We start from the raw sequence: 20,173 nt of genomic DNA on the forward strand, positions 1-20,173 counted from the left end.
ATGTTTCAACCCTTGTGATAGGCCAAGCCAATTTGTATTTGAGGAAACCTGTGTTATGCCAAAGCTTTGGATTTAATGGCATATGTCATACAGAAGAAATTCAGGCTAAAGTTTATTCTAGTTATTATCAAACAGTTATCAGCACTACAATGAGAATGTTTTCTTTGTAACTGCAGAAATCAAAGTCTTATCTACATCATGTTCTCTCTCAGACTCCAACTCCCCCCAGAGCTCCTCTCCCTGCTCCAGCTCTCCCAACTCCCCCGTCCCCCAGGCCCGTCCCAGCTCCCTTCAGGTCCTGGGCCGCTACACCAAGGCAGGTCGCTGCAAGTCCACCAGCAGCATCCCCCCCTCCCCGCTGGCCTGTATCCCACCTCCGCAGCCCCTCTCCCCCCAGTGCTCTCCGTCCTCCATCCCCAGCCTGTCTAAAGGCCTCCACGGCTTCCACGGCAAGACCCTGTCCCCTCCCACCATAGCCCGCCATTCTGTGCGCCCCCGCAGCGCCGAGCCGCCCCGCTCGCCCCTCCTCAAGAGGGTGCAGTCGGCCGAGAAGCTCTCAGGGGTGTACCACGGCGACAAAAAAGCCTTTGCCACCCGCCGACACACCATGGAGATGCCCCTGTCGGAAGGGGAGGGGCTAGAGGACCTGGAGGATACCGCCACAGGGTTTGTCTGTGTGGGAGAACAACATGGCCGCCAGGGCCTGTATCTGGGTGGTCAGAGAAGCCACAGGGAGTCGGCCAGCAGCGACCACCGCTCCAAGGAGGTGGTGGTGATGAGGAAACTTGCCCTGTCTGAGAGGAGGGACTCCTTTAAGAAGCAGGAGGCGGTGCAGGAGGTTAGCTTTGACGACCCGGAGGAAAAGGAGGCGCCAAGCCCCGCGATCCCCGTCAGGCAGCCGCGTTTCAAGGCGTCGTGGATCAACTCGGCTCAGTCCGACTGGAGCCTGGAGGCGGCGGGGCGAGGAGCACAGGGTACAGCAGCGCAGAAATCCAAACCAAAGGAGAAGGAGGGTTATTAGCCTAGCGTTGCTCCAAGAAGGTGAAAGGTCAAGGTAGAGTCTCACTCTAGACTAAGGTTACCTACTTTCTGACCGACTACTGTACAGTACATGAAGGGCTTGTATGTTTATCCGCGAGAATATACTCAAGCCTGAGCCAATCGAGGCAACCGGAGGGAGAGAACAAAAACGATGCCGTCACACGGTTGAGTTACAGTATGCATCATACCACTCTCAAAACTGTTGATCCAAAATTGGTTTACATCCTTTTTTTGGTTTCCCCTTCCTTCCCCTCTTTGGTTTTAGGTTGTAGCACCTGTAACATTTTTGTACTTTGTAAATACCTTTTTTTTTCTAAGTTTTTTTTTATAACCTATTTATGACTTTTTTTTAATGTTCATTTTATTTGTTTCGGGCTGAATATGACTTAATGTATTGGCCCTTATTTGTGAAAACGTCACATTTGATGCAGCCATTCTGTTGTGTGAATTGATAGAGACATGAGGAAACTTCAAGTTAATGAACTAAATTAAGAACAAAGGTTTGGATGTGGTTTCTAGATGGAGACAGCAGATGAAGAAAATGTTTTCTCCAATATCTCTGTTAAATTGGTTAACATTTTATTAGTATTCCAAAAGTGGCTGCTGATTTTGTCTGATCAAATTTGTCCTTTCAAACATACGTTGAATGTTTATGTACTTAACGTGTGTCTAAGCCCTTTAATTCAGTGCCATTTTTAACACACTAGAACGATAATGTGGTAGTAGTAATTTGTGGTCACTATCAAGACTGGATCCAAAAGAATCAGGGATAGTGAAATAGTGCCACCGTGCCAAAGCATGGATTACTCATAAGAACCCTTCTAAATAAGAGGTACCGCACATAGGAAGCTTCAGGAATGAACCCTGCTGCCATGCCCTGTCAATCATCCAGTGATGTCATCAAATGGATACACTCCACCGATTCTTCTTTAGTTTAAATCACAAAATGATTGACGGGACACAGAATAATTGCTACCTTTTGATACTAGTGTTAGGGCATTGCAGGATCACCATCTACCTGCTTGTTGACGCAAGCTACCCTACAATGTAATCTAGCAGAAGAGTATATTTGCACAGGTTAGGCGTTTTCCCTTAACACTGTTCTCATAATTCATAAGTTTTCCTTTTGCATTTGAAGATTTATACAGTTCATGTAGGAACGCTCCCTGTGCTGTTTTTAAACCATGTTATATGAATGAATGTTTACATTTTAGGGTCAGATGTGTACTGTATGTCAACTTTTTCAATCTTCACTGTTAAAAGGGGCAATCGGCAATTGCTCCATCCATTTTTGGACTTATAAATTAATGATATGTACCCATAGATTCTTGAAGATTATAATTTATAAAAGATTCATGAGCTTAGTTCAACTGTCATTCCCCATCAGCACCCAAAATTATAAACATGTTTTGCTCCAGTGGTTGTAAATGTAAACAAACACTGTAAAGCCTCAAAACATGGTTAGAACTCCCATTTCTCTAGCCCCATTCCCCATTCCTCAGCTTTTTACTGAAACAGTGGCGGGGAGTGCACTTAGTTATTGTTACAACGAATTACAGGGATCAGCAGGATTCCAACAGAAGCCATGAAGGACAAAGAAATTGAACTGTGTTTTGTATATTTTTATATGGAAGCAGTCTTGTTGCATTGCTGATACGCCTATGCTGTTTACAAACACCATAACTAACCTAAACAGCAGTTGGCAATGGTTAAAAGGTGTGTGTGTGTGGGTGTGTGTGTGTGGGGGACAACAGACTTGATAGAATGACAGAGGTTTGGTGAAAGATTTGAAGATGTAGGCAATGGTTTGGCTGTCAACGTTGTATACTGTCATTGTTTTCTTTTGCAACTATAGAATTAACAACCAAAATTATTCTACTCGTGGGTATTTCAAATACACTGTAATATTAGGATGAACTGTCTGTATGTCAGGTGATGTTAGGAACACGTGTTTCACAGTTTGCTGGGGATATGGGAATATTGATAGAGTTAAAATACAAATAATAATTTGTCACCAACTAATACTTGAACAACTGGAACGAGATAGGATAACAGAAGGTCAGAAATCTAAAACGTATCTATTTTATTTATATACTTCATTAGAACTTGAAACAAATAAGTGTGATTTTTGTGAGGGTATAATCAAATAGGTCATTCAATTCCAAATGGATTTCCCAGATCTTGATGTTGTCAAAGTGTGGTCCCTTTATTGGAAGTACTGCCTCTTCCTACTACTGTGTCCTCATGCTAGACATTTTTCACTGAACTCAATAACTACTTGTTATATTAGTTAATGTTGTTTTCATGGTATTGCTTGCTAGAGACTTTGTCTGATTCTTACAGCATGGAGAAGGAGACTTCGATTGCAAATATATGACCCATTCTGCACTTCTACACTGTTTAATGTAACACAAGAAAAAATACACTGGTTCTGAATGCACCCAAATTAGTGTGTATTTTTACATAACTGAAATGTATTCATTTAGTGGTCTTTGATTCAACTTCAATAATAAACAGAGCGAAAGCCTGAGGTGGACGAAGAATATAACCAACTGATTACAACTACCTTCTCATATTTTTCCTGATGTATGATAAATGTGGATATCTGTAATGGTCAGTTGGAATCCATAAACATCATTCATGTTTGTTTCGTTGTCTTACCTTGGTGACCCTCAAACTACTTCATTGTATATTTCCCAAACTGGTTTCTGGTGAAAGTTGGTGTGAAATCCATTTTCTCTCAATTGTCTAACAGTGTTTGAAATAAATTAATGGCAGAAGACTAATATGAAGTGTACAGTTATTTTCGGGACTTACATCTTACAACATTTTTGAGAAGCACATTCACAACACTAACAACTGTAGAGGCTTATTGTGATCAAATGCATATTTTTCCATTCAAAACAATATATTGTGTCTGTTACAATAAGTCTTCACATCACATCTGAAGGCCAGGTAAATGACAAAATGTAAATATTATTTGTTCAACCTGGTAGCTAATTGCAAAGAAAATTAGTTGGAGTAGTCTAGTTATTAGTGCTATCTGATACAGCATAGACAACACTTCATCAGAATACTGAGCAAGGTTATGGTATAATCATAAATAAATTTAAAAAACGCAGTTATGAACAGGCATGAAATGGTTGTACTGTCAATATACTTTTTTTTAGGATGACTGAAATGCTTCAATTCAGGAGAGGTGAAATATTTATCATGGGCATACGGGCAATTGCACGATAACGGAATTGCGCCGAGACTCCAATTTTTCACTTAAAATGTATGCCAAACAGAAAACATTGATTTCAAAGTTTAACAAACTGTATAACTATGCACAAGGACTACTTTGAACAATTTATACTGAACATTTTACAAAAACATTTACTAGAAGAACTGTGCAGATGCAAAGTTTGTTAACATAATTTCTGTAAAATCTCCCACAGTTTTTTGTGTCCACGTTTTCCCAAAACTGTTAAATATCTGCTCCGAATTAAGATTTAACGATGTCTGCAGAAAGAATGGTGTGTCAGCTATGACATGACACCTTGACTTTGAAAAAATCTATTTTGGTTATTGAACGACAGTAAGTAAAGTTAATTTACACCCGATAACGGAATTGCGGTAATAGAATTTCATCATGGTCCCTGATCTGTACTACACAGAAATACATGGCTATGAATGTAATTCTCTTCCTGGTGATGTATCTTAAATAGGTACACAAAGGTATAGATATATCCTCATTTGATATATCCTCATTTGCATATTTGGGTATTATTCTAAACACTGGCTATTATTTAAATGAGCTCTGCCCCCAAATAAGACAACATTTGATTGGTCTGGACCAAATCTGAACCAATCATAGAAGTCTATATTTCACACGTTTGGACATCAAAGTACAGCACAGTAGAGCTCATTAGACTACAGTGGAGTACAGCACAGTACAGTATATTTCAATACAGTACAGTACAGTACAATACAATACATTATACTGTACTCAGCTCTAGTACTGTACTGAACTATACTCTTCCTTTCTTTACTGTACTGTGCTGTCCAAACTTGTGAACCCACTTGTGGTCTGTGACTACTATGATTTCCCATTGTAGCCAATTCAATTGCAGAAATTCCGTTACTGATTTTTCGAAAATGCCATTACTGATTTGGATTGAATCACTTAATAATTCATAAACAAAACTGATATCAGTAAAAACACGAACTACTTGTTACTTATGTGAACTTTCATTATCCGTGCTTGAGGCGTCACTACAGACCCCCTGGTTCGATTCCAGGCTGTATCACAACCGGCCGTGATTGGGAGTCCCATAGGGCGGCGCACAATTGGCCCAGTGTCGTCCGGGTTTGGCCGGTGTAGGCTGTCATTGTAAATAAGAATTTGTTCTTAACTGACTTGCCTACAGTGGGGAAAAAAAGTATTTAGTCAGCCACCAATTGTGCAAGTTCTCCCACTTAAAAAGATGAGAGAGGCCTGTAATTTTCATCATAGGTACACGTCAACTATGACAGACAAATTGAGGAAAAAAAATCCAGAAAATCACATTGTAGGATTTTTAATGAATTTATTTGCAAATTATGGTGGAAAATAAGTATTTGGTCACCTACAAACAAGCAAGATTTCTGGCTCTCACAGACCTGTAACATCTTCTTTAAGAGGCTCCTCTGTCCTCCACTTGTTACCTGTATTAATGGCACCTGTTTGAACTTGTTATCAGTATAAAAGACACCTGTTCACAACATCAAACAGTCACACTCCAAACTCCACTATGGCGAAGACCAAAGAGCTGTCAAAGGACACCAGAAACAAAATTGTAGACCTGCACCAGGCTGGGAAGACTGAATCTGCAATAGCTTGGTTTGAAGAAATCAACTGTGGGAGCAATTATTAGGAAATGGAAGACATACAAGACCACTGATAATCTCCCTCGATCTGGGGCTCCACGCAAGATCTCACCCCGTGGGGTCAAAATTATCACAAGAACGGTGAGCAAAAATCCCAGAACCACACGGGGGGACCTAGTGAATGACCTGCAGAGAGCTGGGACCAAAGTAACAAAGCCTACCATCAGTAACACACTACGCCGCCAGGGCCTCAAATCCTGCAGTGCCAGACGTGTCCCCCTGCTTAAGCCAGTACATGTCCAGGCCCGTCTGAAGTTTGCTAGAGTGCATTTGGATGATCCAGAAGAGGATTGGGAGAATGTCATATGAAACCAAAATAGAACTTTTTGGTAAAAACTCAACTCGTCGTGTTTGGAGGACAAAGAATGCTGAGTTGCATACAAAAAACACCATACCTACTGTGAAGCATGGGGGTGGAAACATCATGCTTTGGGGCTGTTTTTCTGCAAAGGGACCAGGACGACTGATCCGTGTAAAGGAAAGAATGAATGGGGCCATGTATCGTGAGATTTTGAGTGAAAACCTCCTTCCGTCAGCAAGGGCATTGAAGATGAAACGTGGCTGGTTCTTTCAGCATGACAATGATCCCAAACACACCGCCCGGGCAACGAAGGAGTGGCTTCGCACTGAAGCATTTCAAGGTCCTGGAGTGGCCTAGCCAGTCTCCAGATCTCAACCCCATAGAAAATCTTTGGAGGGAGTTGAAAGTCTGTGTTGCCCAGCGACAGCCCCAAAACATCACTGCTCTAGAGGAGATCTGCATGGAGGAATGGGCCAAAATACCAGCAACAGTGTGTGACAACCTTGTGAAGACTTACAGAAAACGTTTGACCTGTGTCATTGCCAACAAAGGGTATATAACAAACTATTGAGAAACTTTTTGTTATTGACCAAATACTTATTTTTCACCATAATTTGCAAATAATTTCAACACAATAACCTACAATGTGATTTTCTGGATTTTTTTTCCTCATTTTGTCTGTCCTAGTTGACTTGTACCTATGATGAAAATTACAGGCCTCTCTCATCTTTTTAAGTGGGAGAACTTGCACAATTGGTGGCTGACTAAATACTTTTTTTCCCCACTGTAGTTAAATAAATAAAAAATAACAAAATGAAAGTCTAAGCCTTCACTTATTCTAAATTTTATGGATGGGAAAATGATTGATAAATGTATATATGCCTTAATTTCTAAAAAAGATAGACTGTTAGCTTTAATTTGACACCCAATTTGACATGATCCTATGAACTTCACATGTTGGTGCTCATGGGTCCTTTTACATTGAAATTACCATATGCTTCCTGTCCTGCAATGATTCGTGCTTTTCCGACTGGGTTCGTTTGTTTCCGCGCTGTTCATATTAGTTCCCACGCACTCTCCTTTTCTGCGCGGTGCTGTGCTGGAAAATGGCTGTATAGGGAGCTGAGAGTTATGTGCAGCAAAAGAAAGAAAGGGAGAAAGAAAGAAACCGGACCAGAAGTGATCAAAGGAGGTGGACGACTTTAAAGCATTGAGGAAAAGAACAGGTGAAAGATAAGGAAGCTCACTGTCTGCATTTCAATGTGTTAAAGTGCCACCACAGCGAGATATTTGGAAGAGGAATCTGCGTCTACGGGTGAGTTTTTCTAAATTCTTGCACATTTCCAGTGCTATAGCCTCTAAACGGGAAAATGGTGGAAGAGATTCAACTAAGTGCCCTACGCACACAACGCAGTACGAACTTGCACAGGTCTATAAACTTGTCGAGGACACTGCAACAAGTCGTTTTCTTTATAGCAGGCTAAATGTTAAAATAATAGTTAGCCTAGTTAGTTGCATAATGTCTGCCACTTGCAGTACTAACGTGCGCCTCTCTATTGACATCTAAACATCTACCAAGTCGAGCTAGCTAGCTAATGTTACCATATTTTCCAGAGTTCACATATGGTGCATGAATGTTGCACTATTTTGTCGGCAACATTTTTACTCAGTGTAGCAACATTGTGTTTAACACGGACAAAATAATGGCTACGGTTGCGAATTTCTCAAACACGTCATCTGCAAGTTCATGTGCGAGTTTTACTTGCTACATTGTTGCGACAAAGGTAGCTGTAGTTGACAGCAGCCCTATATTTTGGACCATTCTAATATTGTTATTACACAGTTAGTGTACTTTGTTGTTTTAAAAGTTAAGCGTATTCTTTATATTTGCATTGGTTTAGGACACTGCCAAAGTTATATTCCCAGATTTCTCTTGGATTGATTCCACAACTTGCAGGATCACAAATGTCTGGGGCAACAATGCCTGTTCACTTGCCTGTTCAGTCCCTATTGCTGTGTAATCATTTCTGTAAATGCAGTGTAATGTAATATATATTTTGTGTATTAACTTGTTTGCTACTCTGTGCATTGTACTTAGGGTAAGGTAGGGTAAGGTAGGGTAAGGTAGGGTAAGGTAGGGTTGCTTATGTACAGTGTAGCAATGACTAACTATTACACTGTATTATAATTTTTCCCCAACTTAGAAATAAGAGAAAAACAACTAGCATACAAATGACCACTTCTTTTGAATATACTTCTAGTTAGGACATCCTCTAACGTCTGTTGTATCTCTTCTGCAAAAAAATTTAAGGAACACCTTGAGGTGTGTTGAGAGGTGGTATGGCATGCCAATATTAATTCTGTTTAACTTTTCATTATAGAAAAGTGTGTGAAAGTGCACAAAGCCCCATGTTCCTTTTCATTTTGACTGGCAAAACTGGTCAAAACTATCTTCAAGTCCCTCATTATAGCAAATTGATGGCATTCCGATACAGCAAATCATTTCCCCCCTTTTTGTTTTACAGTAGAGATGTGCCCTGATGAGGGCCAAGCCCTTCCCCAACCAGGGTATAAAGAAAAGCACCCACAATGCTCTCAGGCCAGTTTTGCGTTTTACTTGCAAACTAGTTAAAGTATGATCTGTGTTAGGGTAAGCTGATCCCTGATGTGCACCTAAGGGCAACTGCCTCTTAGCAAGCCACACCACCACGCTATGTAGGCCTACCTCGACATTTGCAGAGGAGGATTTTGTTGTTGTTGCATTTAGCTATAGAGGCCTGTTGTTCTGGAATAATCTTATGCAACATATCGGCCTGGTGCTGTTGCTTCAATATCACAAGTATTAGATTTCAAATATGCTTTTGAGATATTACTATATTATGTTGTAGACTGTTGACATCCGCAACTAGCATAATGGTGTCTACCAGTGGACAGATGGCCACAAGGTGATTGTATGTAAGTTCTAGTTTAGGCCTACAATACTAGGTGCATTTTGGGGCTCAGATATGCACGTAAATATTAGTTGCAACACCTTATCTGCCATTTAAAAATACTTATACTGAAATGGCTGTCTCCAGAAATGACAGTCTTGGCTCTAGAATTGGGTGAAAGCCCATTTATGAAAAGCAATGTTGAACACACAATTACAAATAGGCCTACTTATACTTCATGAATATAAAGTATATTTTTATTTTATTTATTTTATTTACAATAACAGAGTAACACTGAGACTCACTTTTAAAATGTATGTCAAACAAAAACCAATGATTGCAAAGTTAACAAGCCATACAAGGACTACTTTTAACAATTTCTACTGAACATTTTACAAATTTACTGGAAGAACAGTGCAGATGTAAAGTTTGCTAACAGAATGACAGTTTGCTGTTTTTTGCATCTGCACTGTTCAAGTAAATGTGTTGAAAGCTATTTGCTTTTTGTTTGATGTGAAAAATCTGAGTCTGTCACTCTGTTACCGTGGAATTGCTCATGTGTATTTCTGTTTCTTTATTTCATAAAATATAAAGTATGTGTAAAATGTTAAGTAGGCCTATGTGTAATTTCCGCTAGGCTATATCGTTGTTATAGTAAAGACACATTGAGCGAATTAACACAAAGCTATGATGTGTCAAATTTGCAATATCTGTAGCAAGTGTTTTACAGAGATTTTGCTGTATCGAGGTTAAGCTGAGTAGTAATGGGAGCTATAAACAGCCAGCTCGAGCCAAACAAAGCAACCCTTATTTGATAAGTTCAGGACCACTTTATGTTTTACTACTTCACTTACTTAGGACAAAAAGCTGTTGCAAAATAGTTCGAAAGTTGCTATGATTGTATACCAAAATATCTTGGCTCGCAGCTACATTCCTGTTGATACATCCTCATACAAATTAACAATATTTGTATGACTGGTGACCCCGCAAAGCATACAAATAGTCTATTTGAGTTTCTAGTTATATTAATCTTGATTTAAAATGAAGAAAACTCTAATAAAAGTTTATTGGTTGCGTACACAGTTTAGCAGATGTTATAGCGGGTGCAGCAAAATGCTTGTCACTAGCTCCTAACAGTGCAGCAAAAATGTCAAACAAATACAAAAATAATAATAATAAAAGACAAGATATCAAGTTCTCGCCGTTTGAGTGGCTGGTGCCTCTGATGCTGTAAAGGAACCTTCTTCTGCTTTGAATTTAATACATTTGTCATCCAGATTTTGCTAAATCGGTTATCTGTTCATTTTAATGGTCCATTCCTAGTAATTGTAAAATATATCTTACCTAATACTGCAGCACCAGACATGAATTGTATCTGTATAATCCATTGTTTCATAAATATATTTGTTTTATTATCATACTGCATACATTTCAGTGTCCTCATCAAAAAACCGAGTCAGTCTTTGAGGATGCAATGTGCAGTGTAAAATAGGTGGAGTTGTTTGGGTCAGGAGCTGATCACTGCCTAGATACATTTTCTAATATTAGAACATTTCCTTGATTTGCCCAAGCTTCTCTGGTGACTCCGGAGCACATGGCCAAACAGCAGCCAATGGGAGGCCAGGCTTAGTTTCCCTCTCTCTAGCAACAGTGAGTTTCTTGCCTTTTATTCATTAATTATTTTCTGTGGTCTCCCTCAGCCGTTTGGGCTCTCCTGATAACAAAGTGTGCTGTCTCTTGACTGAATAAAAGTGAGGAAAAAAGGGATGGATCCAGTGACAACAAGCCTGCAAGTTGCTGCCTTGAAATGTGGGCTGTTTTCCATGTGTAGGACTGTAACAGAGATGATTCTCCTTTCAACTCATATTAGTTGCAGCATTTATTTTGCTGTGGGAAAAAATGCTGAATTGGACTACCAAAGAGTGCGGGACGATTGCAGCTTTCTTCTGCAAGGTTGTGAATATAAACAAACAAAAAATGGCAAAGTGGAATGGACTTTTTCGGCGAGGGGAGCGCAGGCGTAGAGAGGGGTGGGTGGGGGGTGGGGGGGTGTTGGTGGTGTGAGGATTGCGGACTGTGGTTGGGTATGCCAGTGCCACGTGTCTACCCTGGCACCTCTTTTCTCGACACGGAGGATGTCGGACAGAGAGCCTTGGTGAGTCTGTGCAGTTCCTCTCTCCTCAAAAGTGGGGTGATTAGTGTTGCCCAACGGTACGTCCTGTAATCATGATAACTATTTAACGTTTTATAGCGATGATATTAGAACTCAGAGATGATCACGAGAATCTTTGCTTGCTTTTTGAAGGGGGGGGGTTGTCTGAGGTTCGTGTGCACGTACACCCAGATTTGAAGATGCGCCACTGAGAAGTGTACAGTTAGAATTTTGACTGTTATTTAGATTTTAGCAGCAACTTATTATATCCAGTCAAAATCAAACCTAATGGCATGTCATAAGCGACTTCACAAAGAGTAGTAATTTGAATTTGGACGTTTCGAGAGATGCCCCAAAAAACTCTGGGGGCTTCTAAGCTCTTATGTCCTGAGTCACAAGCCCAACCCCTCCATTACATCCCCCTCTCTATCTCTGATGTTGTTTTGGTCATCACGTCACCCACAGAGGGGGAAAAGGACACTTCATCTCACCTTACTGTGTGGGACCAAATACTAGTTTGAAAGCCTAATCTCTCTCTGAGGCACAGTTGCCATTTTGATGGTCAACTTGGTGTCTTTTTTATTTTGTCGCTTCACTCCTCTTGCTGAAGCTACAGTAAAAACAAAGGTAATGTCTTTGACCATGGATACAGTAGTAGTCTTTGTGATTTAGGATTTTCCTACTGTGGCTCTGACTTAATCGACAAAATCGATTGACAAGAGACAATCCTATTAATGAAAAGTAACCTTTCAAAACTACTGTCAGAGATTATGATTTTGTCACTGAACTGGTCTTGAATAATTTATTAGGCCTAGGTGAGATCTCAAAAACAATGATGTAATGGGTTTACATAGCCATTGAGGACCTTTTTTACCAAGCTTGTATGAATGTGAATGATTTCATGGGAGAGATGTTTTTCTGCAATGAATCGTGTTCGATTATAAGAGCAAGGAGCGTCTTGCATCGAAAGGACTTTCTTTCAATATTGTTGCTTTGAAGGGTTTTGGCATGATTAGGTTACTTTTCGAGAAGGCTGCCGAAATTTTTCTGGAGCAACAGAACAGTCTTGCGTGGGACATAATATCCCAATTTCCCTTCATAGAAAATGGTCTTAAATGAAACCGCATTCTTTAATTTGGATGCTTTAGAACTGTAAGGCTGGTCATCTTTTTCTGTGTTTCAAACATTGGTATTTCACATGTATTTATCTGTATTATCCCATGAAGAGAATCAGGGAATTGTTGAGAACTGCAGTATAGTATATGTGACCTTTATTTCAAAATAGAGATTTGAAAATGTGATGCAGTATGACTTGGGGAGTCTGGTACGTTATGACGCAGTAGCATCATCCGATCCTTCCATCCCAACCAAGATTGCACAAACGCATAGCACTGCCACAGTTCGCCATTTTCGTGCTTTGTGGTTTGCGGCCGTGACACAGGGATGCTTTGATTATTGCAGGCGACTACGTATCTGTAGTGTGTGTGTGTGTGTGTATATATATATATATATATATATATATATATATATATATATATATATATATATATATATATATATATATATATATATATATATATATACACATATATATACACATACACACCCTACACACACACACACACACACACACACAGCTCTGGAAAAAGTAAGAGGCCACTGCAAAATTATCAGTTTCTCTGGTTTTACTATTTATAGGTATGTGTTTGGGTAAAAATAAAATTTTCGTTTTATTCTATAAACTACTGACAACATATCTCCCAAATTCCAAATAAAAATATTGTAATTTAGAGCATTTATTTGCAGAAAATGACAACTGGTCAAAATAACAAAAAAGATGCAGTGTTGTCAGACCTCGAATAATGCAAAGAAAATAAGTTTGTGTTCATTTTTAAACAACACAATACTAATGTTTTAACTTAGGAAGAGTTCAGAAATCAATATTTGGTGGAATAACCCTGATTTTCAATCACAGCTTTCATGCGTCTTGGCATGCTCTCCACCAGTCTTTCACATTGATGTTGGGTGACTTTATGGCGCTCCTGCCGCAAAAATTCAAGCAGCTCGGCTTTGTTTGATGGCTTGTGACCATCCATCTTCCTCTTGATCACATTCCAGAAGTTTTCAATGGGGTTCAGGTCTGGAGATTGGGCTGGCCATGACAGGGTCTTGATCTGGTGGTCCTCCATCCACACCTTGATTGACCTGGCTGTGTGGCATGGCGCATTGTCCTGCTGGAAAAACCAATCCTCAGAGTTGGGGAACAATGTCAGAGCAAAAGGAAGCAAGTTTTCTTCCAGGACAACCTTGTACGTGGCTTGATTCATGCGTCCTTCACAAAGACAAATCTGCCCGATTCCAGCCTTGCTGAAGCACCCCCAGATCATCACCGATCCTCCACCAAATGTCACTGTGGGTGTGAGACACTGTGGCTTGTAGGCCTCTCCAGGTCTCCGTCTAACCATTAGACGACCAGGTGTTGGGCAAAGCTGAAAATTGGACTCATCAGAAAAGATGACCTTACTCCAGGACGGTCCTACGGTCCAATCCTTATGGTCAGTTGCAAACCTCAGCCTGGCTCTTCTTTGCTTCTCATTGATGAAGGGCTTTTTTCTAGCTTTGCACGACTTCAGCCCTGCTCCTAGGAGCCTGTTTCGAACCGTCCTCGCCGTGCACTTCACCCCAGCTGCCGTTTGCCATTCTTTTTGTAGGTCACTTGATGTCATCCTATGGTTGTTGAGTGACATGTGAATGAGTTGGCGGTCATCCTGTTCAGTAGAGTGGTTTTCGCCCTCTGCCGGTCTGTAGCTTTGTTGTCCCCAATGTCTGCTGCTTGACCTTGTTCTTATGAACCGCCGTCTTTGAAATTTTAAGGATGGAAGCAACCTGACGCTCACTGTATCCCTTTGCCAGTAAAGCCAGAATTGAACCCTTCTTTTCCTCACTCAAAACTTTCCTTTTCAACTCTTTTGGCATGGTCAATAGTTATTTTTTTGATTAATATTACTTTTGAGGACGAGCAACTCTGCCTAGAAGGTCAGCATCCCGGAGTCGCCTCTTCACTGTTGACGTTAAGACTGGTGTTTTGCTGGTACTATTTAATGAAGCTGCCAGTTGAGGACCTGTGAGGCGCCTGTTTCTCAAACTAGACACTGTAATGTATTTGTCCTCTTGCTCAGTTGTGCACCGGGGCCTCCCACTCCTCTTTCTATTCTGGTTAGAGACAGTTTTCACTGTTCTGTGAAGGGAGTAGTACACAGCGTTGTACGAGATCTTCAGTTTCTTGGCAATTTCTCGCAATTTCTCGCATAGAAAAGCTACAGTTGATGCTCCAGATACTCAACTAGTCTCAAGAAGGCCAGTTTTATTGCTTCTTTAATCAGCACAACAGTTTTCAGCTGTGCTAACATAATTGCAAAAGGGTTTTCTAATTATCAATTTGCCTTTTGAAATGATAAACTTGAATTAGCAAACACAACGTGCCATTGGAACACAGGACTGATGGTTGCTGATAATGGGCCTCTGTACGCCTATGTAGATATTCCATAAAAAATCAGCCGTTTCCAGCTACAATAGCCATTTACAACATTAACAATGACTACACTGTATTTCAGATCAATTTGATGTTATTTTAATGGACAAAAAAATGTCTTAAATTGAACTTTATTTTTACATTATCTATGTATTTTTCCCTTAAACCCACGTGTTTTTCTCTTTTTCTTTTCTCTGTGCACTGTAGGTTGTCACTGTCCAGAACGTGAGGAGCCTGAAACTATCAAGGACTATTAGACTGTCCAAATCTGACCCCATCCACCCCAACAGACAACACAGGTAGACTGAAGAGACCAACGCAGGGCCTCAGTTAGGTTTAGCGCCTGTCCAGCTAGTTTTTGCCACTTGAAGGAGTATGTTGCCAACGCTGTCCCTCTGTTCCATCATTTGGTTAAACCGGGGTATCAAGCTGAGGAAAGTGCTCCACTGCGCCAACACCGGCCTGCTCTGAGGCAGCAGCACCCTACCTACCTTCCTCCATAGACTCTGCCATTTTAGCAATGCTTCTTAGCTTCGGTTGATAGTTCTAAACGGCCACTACTCATCCCCCTCTACTGCCTGTCCATTTCTGGGTTGCCGTAGCATTGGGCCGACTTTCGCATCCTCTGTGTCTTCGGCAGCTTTTCTCGCTTTCTCAAAATGGCGGTCGAGGGTTTCCAGTACCGTGCCCTCTACGTCTACACCAAGGACTTGGAGGAAGATGTTGACCTGCAGCCCGGGGACATTCTGACCGTCAGCAAGGCCTCCCTGCTCTCCCTGAACTTCCAGGAGGGGGACGAGGAGCGTCCCGAGCTCCTAGGCTGGCTGCTGGGCTTCAACGAGCGCACCAAACAGAGGGGGGACTTCCCGGGGACATACGTTCAGTTTGTGGCCCACGTGAGGATGTCACCGCCATCCAGTCAGCCTCGCTCCCAAAGAATCCTCCCAGCAGCCCCGGGGCCCGAGCTGCCACTGTCACAGCAAGGTAAGACCTGAGTATACACAAAATTAGGAACTCTACAAGAGCATGGACTCTCTACAAGGTGCCGAAAGCATTTCACCGGCGTGCTGGCCCATGTTGACTCCAATGCTTCCCACAGTTGTGTCAATTTATTATATTTATATATTTTTAAACCTTTATTTAACTAGGCAAGTCAGTTAAGAACAAATTATTATTTACAATGATGGTCTACCAAAAGGCAAAAGGCCTCCTGCGGGGACGGGGGCTGGGATAGGACAAAACACACATCACGACAAGAGACACCACAACACTTCATAAAGAGAGACCTCAGACAACAACACAGCATGGTAGCAACACCACATGACAACATGGAAGCAGCACAACATGGTAGCAACACAACATGGCAGCAGCACAAAACATGGTAGAAACATTATTGGGCACAGACAACAGCACAAAGGCAAGAAGGTAGAGACAACAATACCATTATTGATACACACGGGAAACGGTTGAGCATGAAAAATGCAGCAGCATTGCAGTTCTTGACACAAACCGGTGCGCCTGGCACGTACTACCATACCCCGTTCAAAGGCACTTACATATTTTGTCTTGCCCATTTACCCTCTGAATGGCACACATACACAATCCATGTCTCAAGACTTAAAAATCCTTCTTTAACTTGTCTCCTCCCCTTCATCTACACTGATTGAAGTGAATTGAATAAGTGACATCATTAAGGGATCATAGCTTTCACCTGGAATCACCTGGTCAGTCTATATCATGGAAAGAGCAGGTGTTCTTAATGTTTGGTACACTCAGTGTATACGCTCTATATAACTGTGTATTTCACTATAGATTTTTATATTCTGTTTATTGATTGATTGTCTCTGCAGAGATATGTCACCAGCATTATAGTTTTACTATTTCCTTTTCAAAAAAATAATGATTTTTGAGATGTTTATTAATACTCCAATGATGATGCCCTTCAACGTTGAGGAGAGTTGTGCATTCCTCTCAAAATAGCGATGACACTGTAACATTTTAATGAAAAACTATCTCCAGCGGTGTTGTGTTTGAAGAGAACATAAATCCTTGAATGCGAAGCCCATATTTGCTAGAAAGTGTTAGTTTTGACTACTAATAATATTGGTCTTAATTGAGCTGCTCTTGGCTTATTGTTTTGTCCAAGGCTTTCACGGTTTGCTCTGACCGCAGACTGACCCTTCTAATCTTCCCTAAAGACTAAAGAGCTGTCATAAACCTCTCTCATTCCAAACACAACTAAGCAAATTCTAATTTCAACCTAATCCAGTTACTGACCTGACTCTCTTGGTCAGGTTTTCTTCAACGTCTCGTATATATTATTGCGTTGACCCTCCATTCAACTCTCCTGCAAAGGATAGGGGTGAGTTGCATTCAACCGTGTTGTACAAGGTTGTCCAAGAGCTCATTACTGAGTGCTGCACATTAGGTGCACATATTACAGATGTTACTAAACTCCCTGTACACATATGAGAGGTTATTAAGGAATTTAGGAACTGAACTTGTGAGAGGTAAATTATGGATTTACTTTGCTGCATTTCTAATGGGTTACCCCTGAGTAGAGAAATGTTCCAGTTTAATTTATTATGAATAAGTCAGATAGTATTTCCTGACAATCACATTATTTCACCATGCGATAACCTGTCCGATCTTTTAATCTCTGAACTACTATATAACTGCATAAATATATGGATGATTAATTCATGAGGTATTTTTACTGTGGCGCTCCCCAACTCAAATATACCCTTTGCTTTGGCCTTCTTCTGTACTCCTAGTTCTCTCACTCCCTCGCATTCAGCCCTAAGATCTCATATATGGCTTCCTTTTTTGGAAGGCCAGTGGTTCATCGGGCCAAAATGGATACACAATTATATATCTGGTCATTTATGTGAGTTGTATTTGGTTGAAAATACACATTCCTCTTCTGTCAAAAGTAATGTTCCCTAAAGCTCCATTCTGCCCTTTAGTGACAGGTAAGCTAAGCACCTTCTCCCAACACATTATTAACTTTGAATTACCTGTAGTTCATCACTTATAAAGTGGCTCATTGTAATTCATGTTGACTCATTTGGTAAGCAGGCCTATTAAGCCTGAGCACAGGCCTGCTACAAACTAATTTGGCTTTCAATACATTCTAACTGGAATTCTGAAAGCCTTGATTATACTACCTGGATAGGAACATGATGATTGTTTTACCTGGAAAGAACCAGTGCTAGAGTTTAAGTGAACGTGCCTAGGCCAGACTGGGATGGGGGGGCTCCTCAGAGTTGATGTTGGGCAGCAGAGGTCTCTCTGATTTGGATAGAGCGTGGGAGACGTGCCAAATGCTCTGCCAAGAGAGACAGTGGGGCCGGGAGGAGGGAGCAGGGGGTTGACTTGACCCAGCACCTATAGTGCATTGTAGATTAGGAATGGGTAGGCCCAGATTTTACAGCTATCATTTTTCTATCTCCCTCAAGAAATTGAGGCCCTAGTTGTTGTGTGAATAGACTGACCGTGTGAGTGTAGCCTACATTTTTTATTTTTTACAGATTTAACATTTGGCCTTAATATTTGGTTGAATTGATATGCATGGTATGTTAAAATGGCAAACCTAACTTTATCCAATGGACTGATTTTGTTCATGCATTTGAACATGACTTTGTTTTGATTTTGTATTAGTATTGTAGAATGCTCAGTGTAGGCATATGTAATGAGAACTAGTTTCTTCCTTACTTTTCACAGGGAAACTTAACTTAGAATAAAATGGCTTATTCAAATGTTTTTCAGATTCGCTCTAAACTTTGGTCCTGCTAGTTTGAAAAGAGACAAGTAGGTATAATATTTTCAGATAGCTTTTACAGATGCTTCCATTCCCATCAATCTGTTATTTGCCAGAGAAACCCAGGCACTTTGGGGAATTACACCAGATTTTAAATCAAAATCAGGCTAAAGTCCCAACAGTTCTCCTTTGACATTAAAACTAAGCGTCACTCGTGAGGAGGGAGGCTTTTTGTGCTCCTTCTTCTTCTCCCTGGCCTCACTTTTACTGCCTGCTGAAGTGAACCATGGCTTGGCATTTTTGCAAACTCCTCCTCCTCATCCCCCTGGTTCACATACTCTTCTGATACTGTCTCCAGGCAGCTATAAACTATCCACCCGCCCCAGTTCTCAGAAAGATAGGCCTTTTCTCTCTGCTCCCTGCCCCTTACCAGGAACCAGTTTTCAAAGAATCCAATGAAGAGAAGGGGAGCTATGCCTCCCCAGTCTCCGGTAGCAGATGTATAGGAACCAGCTGGAGCTGCGCTTGCTTTTATGACTATATGTATTGCTTTGTGAATATATTTTGTTTTGTTTGGGCTACACATTTCTTTGTGATTGGAAAACTGTGGGCAGCCACTTGTGGATTCATTTCTGCTCGGCTCGTTTTTTGGTGCCCCAGTAAAAATCACTGATTTTTGGGGGTAAAATAAAAAAATCTAAACACAGAGTGATCAAGCAATCCAATGCAATGTAAGTACTGAGCTTTATAACTTCGGAGTGGCCTGGCCCCCTCAGACTGGGCCGCATCAATGTAATCTGGGTCTGAAGCACATTTTGACTCGAGGGTGATATGGTACTTAATACAGGGCCTGTCTACATTGCTGGGATGCACTGTTCAGAACTACAGATGTAGCCCATGTAATATGAGCAGGACTACTGCATTACATCACAGAACTGCCAACGCAACATTAGCAGGATATATGACCTGTGGAACATGTTTTACAAATCTCCTGCCTTGTTCTACATTGCATAATGTATTGTGCAGATAACAGATGCATTCTTTGATGGGTAGAATGGGGAATAGGATACGTTTTTTTAGGTGCGTAATTCAGACGTGACTTTTAAAAGACAATCCATATGTTTTCTACCTGTGGCACATTATTTTAGCAACTATAGAAAAGATTTATAAGGAGGATCCAGAGAAAATGTTTGCCAAGCAATTCAGACAATGGGTAACCTTGAACCCCATTGTTTTGGTGTATAGTACAATGCTAACGTTAGCCTGCAGTAGCTAGGTGGTAAGATAGAGGACCCAGCAGCCTATTTAGTTGGTGTGGAGTCAGAGGTTTCGGGTGCAAAAAATAGGTGGAACTTATTTTACAGTGCAGGTGATGAGAAGACTGGATCCAGAGGTTGCATTTACAAAATATACAAACGATGAAAAATAGTTGTCAAAAATATATAACTTGAATGGTGTTTTGATTGCACAATTCATATTACAATGGCCAATGCTAAAATAATTTCATCATAATTTCATCATAATATATGCACAAACTGTTGGGGGG

The 20,173-nt window shown here is 40.9% G+C and overlaps 2 protein-coding genes across 5 annotated transcripts in view; both read left to right on the forward strand.

Moving 5' to 3' along the window:
• LOC121581685 (microtubule-associated serine/threonine-protein kinase 3) overlaps positions 1-3,829 on the forward strand; it is a 68,117-nt gene extending 64,288 nt beyond the window's left edge. For all 3 annotated transcript variants that reach the window (XM_045224680.1, XM_045224679.1, XM_045224681.1), the window contains one exon: positions 213-3,829. In XM_045224680.1, coding sequence (XP_045080615.1) covers positions 213-1,021 — 809 coding nt within the window. In that variant the 3' untranslated portion in view covers positions 1,022-3,829. The remainder of the gene's footprint in view (positions 1-212) is intronic.
• A 3,506-nt stretch (positions 3,830-7,335) lies between these two features.
• LOC121580765 (phosphatidylinositol 3-kinase regulatory subunit gamma-like) overlaps positions 7,336-20,173 on the forward strand; it is a 53,217-nt gene continuing 40,379 nt past the window's right edge. The window contains exons 1-2 of one of the 2 annotated variants that reach the window (XM_045224682.1): positions 7,336-7,568; positions 15,075-15,851. In XM_045224682.1, the coding sequence (XP_045080617.1) occupies positions 15,527-15,851 (325 nt within the window). In that variant the 5' untranslated portion in view covers positions 7,336-7,568; positions 15,075-15,526. Of the gene's footprint in view, positions 7,569-11,257; positions 11,339-15,074; positions 15,852-20,173 lie in introns of those variants that run through there. The other variant, XM_045224683.1, reaches the window with a different exon arrangement.

Source organism: Coregonus clupeaformis, chromosome 14, assembly GCF_020615455.1.
Source record: "Coregonus clupeaformis isolate EN_2021a chromosome 14, ASM2061545v1, whole genome shotgun sequence".
In the NCBI taxonomy this organism is placed as follows: domain Eukaryota; kingdom Metazoa; phylum Chordata; class Actinopteri; order Salmoniformes; family Salmonidae; genus Coregonus; species Coregonus clupeaformis.